The 7,226-nt window shown below is 46.9% G+C and overlaps 1 protein-coding gene across 2 annotated transcripts in view; it reads left to right on the top strand.

Moving 5' to 3' along the window:
* The first annotated feature begins 1,683 nt into the window (after positions 1 to 1,683).
* STYX (serine/threonine/tyrosine interacting protein) overlaps positions 1,684 to 7,226 on the top strand; it is a 37,908-nt gene continuing 32,365 nt past the window's right edge. For both annotated transcript variants that reach the window (XM_056133435.1, XM_056133436.1), the window contains exon 1: positions 1,684 to 2,042. In XM_056133435.1, coding sequence (XP_055989410.1) covers positions 1,986 to 2,042 — 57 coding nt within the window. In that variant the 5' untranslated portion in view covers positions 1,684 to 1,985. The remainder of the gene's footprint in view (positions 2,043 to 7,226) is intronic.

Genomic DNA, 7,226 nt, shown 5'->3' with positions numbered 1-7,226 from the left:
CCCAGCATTGCCTGGATTGATCCCTTAGCGCTGCTGATATGGCTCAAAAACCAAAGGAAAAATATACATGTGTGTATGTCTGTATACTTGTTCAAAAGGCTTTATTTACTCTTCTCCTATTAGCCTATGATATTTTATTGAAATAGTACATGTATATCCGTAGCCTGATTAAAAGTAATATGCTAATAAGTCTTAATTTGCTTTCTTTAAGTTATTATAGGATAATTCCCTTTGAGAATTTTGAAATCTGGATGATTATCCCAAAAAAATTATACACAAAATTTCTTATATATTAAAAATTAGAGATTCATTATCTCTCTGCTCATGCATGTACATGTGGATACCATGCTAAAAGTGTCTGTTACAGAGCTGTTGATGTCAGAAATGTTGAAAATACAAATTATATATGAGCTCCCAAATTGTGGCACTTCAAGCTTAAAGGAATTATAATAGGAAGTTATCATTTGGGCATCAATTGCAATGATCATTAAAGGTACAGTACATTAAAAATACATGTAACGTGCATAAAAATAGGGTTCCTTCATTTGTTTGTTTTTGGCATTTTGGGTCACATCCTACAAAGCCCAGGGGCTACTCCTGTCTCTGCATAGGAATTACTCCTGGCAGTGCTTGGGGCAACCATATTGGATCCTGGGAATCAACCCTGGTCAGCTGATTGCAAGTAAAAGCCCTACCCAATGAATGGGTTCCTTCATTTATAAGAAGGATTTTCCTCACCTATTTAAAACCAAGGACCAGAGAAAGTATCATAAATCTTTACATAACTTTATTAACATTTATGACCCACTCAAACTATTTTATGTTATTGAAGGCCACATAATCTATCAACGTTGAAATATTAGTAAACTTAGAAAAGATGGTAGAATAAATTTTGTAAAATTTACTAAATGAACTATCACTGTAGCACTGTCCTCCCGTTGTTTGTCAGTTTGCTCCAGCGGGCCCAGTAAAGTCTCCATTGTGAGACTTGTTACTGTGCTTGGCATATGGAATACATGGTGTAGCTTGCCAGGCTTTGCTGTGTGGGCGAGCTGGGCTCTCCGAGAGGGGCGGAGGAATCGAACCCGGGTCGCCCGGGCCGGCCGCAGGCAAGGCAAACGCCCTGCCGCTGTGCTATCGCTCCAGCCCGAATGAACTATCAATTGTATATATTTTTTAGGACCACAAACCATTTTTTCCTGGTATTTTTCTAGTTGTCAGCTTTCCTTGTACTAAGCCCACCGTTTCAATTTGCTCAGAAACAATGTGTTTCATTTAAAAATGAAACTCTTCATTTATTACTATTTGATCATAACCTCACCACAGATTGCGCAGTATTTTGAGAGAGCAAGAATTTGCCAGATACTGGTGGCTAACACGTCCTTAGGCCGAAACTGGGATTTGCATCCCGGTGGGTTGGATAGGGCAGGGCTGCTTAGGCGGCCGCACCGCCTTCTCCAGGACAGTCGGGTCCCTCCCAGCTCCTACAGCTCCCACCTCCTCCACCCTGCACCCGGCGAGCCCCGCCCCTAGGCCCCGCCCCCCGCGCCTGCGCTCTCGCGGAGGGGCGGGGCGGCGGCGCGCCGACACCTGGTGGCGGCGGTGGGCGGGCCGAAGGCGAGCGTGGGCCGGGATTGGCTGCGGTGGCGCGGGGCGTGCAGAAGGGGGCCAAAGGAGGGGAGACGGTTGTAGGGCTCGTGCGGGTGTCGGAGCCTGGGCGGCCTGAGGGGCGCGGAGGCTCGGGGGGGAGGGAGACAGCGGCAGCATGGCGGCCGGGCACGAGCCGCCCAACCCTCCTCTTCCGCACTGTCGCCGCCGCCGCCGCCGGAGTCGCTGGGATCCCTCAGTGTGTGAGTGTTAGTTGTCAGCCCGCCGCCCGCCCTCCGCCCTCCGGCCCTCCGGCCCGACACCGCCACTGCCAGCCTGAGGGTCGGGCCGGCCGGAGAACTCGCACCCCACCCACCAGCAGCCCGCCGGCCGGGACCATGGAGGACGTGAAGCTGGAGTTCCCCTCGCTCCCACAGTGCAAAGAAGACGCCGAGGTGAGCGGGGCCGGGAGCCGCCACGCGCGGGCCTTCGCCGGGGGCTCTGGGGCCGAGGGGGCGACCCCAGGCCCCAACCGTCCCGCCTCGGCCCCTCGCCGCAGCCCAGCTCCCCGCCGACGGCGGCGGCGCACCGCGGGGCGGAGTCTCCCGCTCGGTGACCCCGGGGCCCCGCGCTCGGCGTCTCCCGCCGCTGCCGGACCCGGGGCTCCGTGGAGAGCGGAGCCGAGGCCGAGCGGTGCGCTGGCCGCCACACCCCACCCGCTGCCCGGCGCGGCGCGGCGCGGCCTGGGGCTCCCAGCTCTGCGAGGTTGGGTCTTTTGCACTGGGAGTCGCCGCCCCGCTCCCCCCAACCCCCCCAGCCACGCTCGAAATCGCCGCCTGAGCCACTTCTTGGCGAGGGTGGGGGACGCGAGGCTCCCACATGTGGAATATGGAGCCGGGGCCCTGAACTTGGGCAAAGTGGCGCCCGCGAGAAAAGTTCGCCCAAGTCCTGCCGTGGGTTGCTCGGTGGCCAGGCTGTGATCCCTGAAGCAGAAGGAGAACCGAACGCGTGTCGGCCTCCGGATCGATCTCACCCTTTGCGGGCAAGGCAGTGGCTGGGGTGTAAACTGATATGAAGCCTAAACCATGCTCTGATCCCTGGGGTGCCTCTTGCTCCCGGCTCTTCTCTTCCCACCCTGCCTAAACTTTGGTGTTGAAAGTACCTTCCCTAAGCGCCCCCCGCCCCCCCTCCCCCGGGTTGGTTGCTGTCTTAAAATACTTCGTGGTATTGCAGACTGCTAGGATTTATTTCCTGAAAGCTCAAGTAGTCAAGGATATTGAGGGTCAAAGATACTCGGGCTGTATAGGATCAAGGATCATGAATTTTTAGTCCAAAATATCAGAGCATGGGGGGACAGAATCTCTTTAATTTTGATGTTCACAGTTACCATTATTGTTTGACTTTCGGGCCACATGCGGCTATCCTCAGGGGGGCATTTTCTCCTGACTTTGCACTCAGGAATTAATCCTATCGGTGCCTTGGGGGACCATTTGGGGTGCCTGGAGATCGAACCCGGAGCGGCTGTGTACAAGGCAGATGCCCTATCCGTTGAACTGTAGCTCTGGCCCTTACACTTAGGTTTTGAGTAGTGACTATGCTCGGCTGTATTGTGCGGGGCGAGTGGGGGAAAAGCTGTCCAAACCACTTGAGCCACCTCCCTGGTCTGAAGCTCTTGTTTTAAAATACCAGCTTGTACCAAATTTTTGTTCTGTTGAACACTCTTTTGAAGTTAACATTTCTTTTTTAGAGGAATCTTTTAGTTATGCCAGTATTCCGTGATCCGTGAGATTATAATGTCTTTATAGTGAACCCCTGTGACCTGTGAGTACCTTAAACTCCCCAGTTGTTTTTTGGTGCTCAAGTCTTCCTCCTGGCCCTGCTCAGGGATCACCCTTGGCGGATTCGGGGGGATCCAGTATGGGTGGACACATGCAAGGCAAGCGCTTACCCACTGTACTGTTGCTCTGGCTCAGAAATCCCTAGTTTTAGATCACCTTCAGTGCCCACGGGCCTTGAAACCAAGGGTGTGGCACCCCTACCACCCATCATCCCAACAATTATAAAGGGATATTAAAGGGCAAATGTAGGCTCTTTAGGAAATTGGAAGTCAAAGTTAGGTTCATTTAAAAATAAAAATTTGTGCTTTTACATTTTTAGTATGAGGAATTTGCTTTTATATCCTGAGTGAGTCCATAATTTCAGTACAGGAAGCAACTTTAGAAATAATACAGAGCTTTCCCTTTTTTGGAGCTCAGGGCACTAGTAGCTCACTATAGTGAGGACGTTGGTTTCCTGAGACCATCGTTCTTTTTCCCCATCACCAGGATTCTCCTGCTCTAAACTAATAAATTCTAGTGTAAGGGCCAGGCAGATGGTTCAAAGGGCTGATGGCATGTCCTTTGTACAAGAGGCTGAGGTTTGATTCCCAGCACATACTCCTCCAGAGCAGTGCTGGTGTTTCATCCCCACTCTCAGATTATAGTTTGAAATAGTTTGCAGACTTTGTAATCCATTTTAAGGTTTTTTGGTTTTTTTTCTGTTGGGGTGGGACACACCCTGAGGTGCTCTGGACTTAAATCCTGGCTCTGCAGTCAGGGATCACTCCTTTCTGGACTTGGGGGATCATATGTGATGCTTGGCAAGCAACCTGTATGAAGGCAAGTACCTTACCTGCTGTACAATATCTCTTTGGAATATTTCTTATAGCTGAAAACAAATCTGTAAAATCTTACTGGGTTTATAACTTTATTTCGTTTAGAAATATAGAAGTAAAGCTTAAAGATTAGTAAAGATGAAAAATATTGCCTACTATTAATCAGTTGATTCCTTATTTCATAGCTTTGCACATTCCTTGGGGCTGGAGCGATAGAACAGTGGCAGGGCCTTGCACGTGGCCGGCCGGGTTGAGCTGAGTTCAATTCCTCCGCCCCTCTCGGACAGCCCTGCAAACTACTGAGAGTATTTCGCCTGCATGGCAAAGCCTAGCAAGCTACCCATGTCGTATTCAATACGCCAAACACAGTAACAAGTCTCAAAATGGAGACACTACTGGGCCTGCCCGAGCAAATCGATGAACAACGGGAGGATAGGGCTGCAGTGCACATTCCATCACCCCTGTTTTGAATTTTGAGCCTTAACTGATTGCTCAGTGCAGAGGGGTCACTCCATCTATCACCAAAGATTGAATCCTGGCCTCCACATGCAGAGCATGCACACTGATTGTCCAAGCAATCTCCCCAGTCCTAGTGTTTCTTAACTTATTATTGCAAGTGAACACTCCAGCTCAGATTAGTTTAAGCAAACAGAAAAGAAGTAATTTAGCATGAAAGGTAAGGTACTTCTGGTTATAGGATTTTATTAGATGATATTATTATGCATCAGAATAGCCTGTACTTCTTAGGATAGCTTGTCTTTCTGTCTCTCCTTTTTCTTGCACTTTCCCAGTTAATGGAGTTTGGCCATCAGATGTTCCGGGGCCACACTGTTCGTGAAGCCTTCAAACTGAGGAATAGTTTTCTCTGAGTTTTATTGTTTAAAACGTAGAGATTTGTTTCAGCTATGAGACTGCTTTCTGAGCTGATTAAAAACAGTAAACAGTCATCAAATAGGATATGAGGTTACTTGCAATAAATGAATAAAATAGAATGTTAACATTCTAATTTCTAGTGAGATGTGTGAAGTGTCAAATGCTACATGGAGTGCCCAGCCAGCCATATCTTTCTTTTGTAATATATGAAAAGCTAAATTACAATTTGAATTTAGTAAAAATGGAATTCAAGTAGATAGATTCTAATGAATGCTACTAATTGATTGCTGGTAAAGTTATATTTATTTATTTATTTATTAAAGTAAATTATTATTATTTAACTTATAGGCAAGCTTGATGATCCTATTTCATAATATTTCTGCCAGATATCCTGAAAGATATCAAGGTATATAGATATCAAGATATCAAGTTTTTTCTTTGTTTTGGATTTGGAGCCACACCCCGCAGTGCTCATGGATCACTTTTGGCTCTGTGCTTGGGGACAAGGGTTGGGAGGAATATATGTAGTGCCAAAAATCAACTCACATTGGTGTGTGTGAGGCCTTAGCTATCTCTGTACTATCTCTCCGGCCTAAAGGATATTCTGTTTCTATTAGTTTGTTTCAAGGGTGTTCTTTATTCAGTGATACTAGCACAAATTATCTGTATTTAAATAAATTTGCAGTGTCACTGCTTTGTTTAAATTTTCCCATGATTTCCCATTATTTTTTGCATGATGTTCAAACACTTGAGGTTACCTGCAGGGCCCTATGCAGTTTCTCATTCTAGCATCTGTCTACTTATCAAACTTCATTACAAGATATTCTTGCTTCTTTGTCTGTATGCCCTAGTCATACTCATTTTCCCTCAGTACCTGAATGTTTTAATCTTGCCCTCAAGGGTCTTTGCATTTGCTTTTATCTCCTGTCATGACTGCCATCACTCTCCTTGATCTCATCTAATTGATTGCTTACTGTAGGATTAGATTTCACTTGTGGAATGCGTTCTTTATTCAGAGAAGCTTTTCCTGGTTTTGCCCCGTATCTCCTGCTTCCCTCCCATGTGAGCCCTTCAGATTAATTCAATCCCTGGAGATTTATAAACTTTACTGTAATGGTACCAGCCCTGTAAGTTAGTTATACATCCCTTAGATCAATGTCTGTTTTCTATGAAAGAGACTAGAAATTTCTTAAGGAAATTTAGTCACCAGTGGACTGGAGCGATAGCACAGCCGGTAAGGCGTTTGCCTTGCATGCAGCCAACATGGTCGACCTGAGTTCGATTCCTCCACCCCTTGCGGAGAGCCCGGCAAGCTACCGAGAGTATCTCGCCCGCACGGCAAAGCCTGGCAAGCTACCCGTGACGTATTCAATATGCCAAACACAGTAACAACGAAGTCTCACGATGGAGACGTTATTGGGCCGGCTCGAGAAAATTGATGAACAACGGGAGGACAGTGACAGTCACCAGTAAGTTTCTGTCTTTGCCTCTGTTTCTTTCACAGAACAGTATTGGCATATACTATATGTTGAATTAATTAAAATGTTGGCTTCCTGATACATCCTTCTTCTGGCAAGATAGAATGGCTTTGTAGATGTGAGGAAGGAAAGAAAGCTGCTTACTAATTAGATTAGTTGTATAGTTAGGGCTGTTGGTTTTAAAATTCTAGAATTAAAGATTTTTCAGATAGAAGTAAAACATTTAGTTTAGTTGCAGTTGACCCCTGTTCAGATTGTGTTGTTATTGTTGAGTTACTTTTCTGTGCTCATCCTGACCGTGCTCGGAGCTCACTCCTGGAAGGGATTGACCATATTTGGTGCTGGTGACCTAACTGGGGTTAGATGATTTTCAATATGTGATACCTTCTAGCTCATATTGATGAAAGATTGTAAGATTGTCACTTTGAAATTATGTTTATCAGATAGCACAGCGGGTAAGGCATTTGCCTTGCAAGCAGCTAACATGGCCTACCCAAGTTCGATTCTTCCGCCCCTCTTGGAAAGCCTGGCAAGCTATTGAGAGTATCTTTGTCCACATGGCAAGCCTGGCAAGCTACCCGTGATGTATGCCAAACACAGTAACAATTGTCACAATGGAGACGTTACTGGGCCTG

The sequence above is a fragment of the Sorex fumeus genome, unplaced genomic scaffold (assembly GCF_029834395.1).
Source record: "Sorex fumeus unplaced genomic scaffold, SorFum_2.1 ptg000098l, whole genome shotgun sequence".
NCBI classification, from domain to species: domain Eukaryota; kingdom Metazoa; phylum Chordata; class Mammalia; order Eulipotyphla; family Soricidae; genus Sorex; species Sorex fumeus.
Note: the sequence above shows the minus strand (reverse complement) of the source record. Positions and strands in the feature narration are given on the sequence as shown.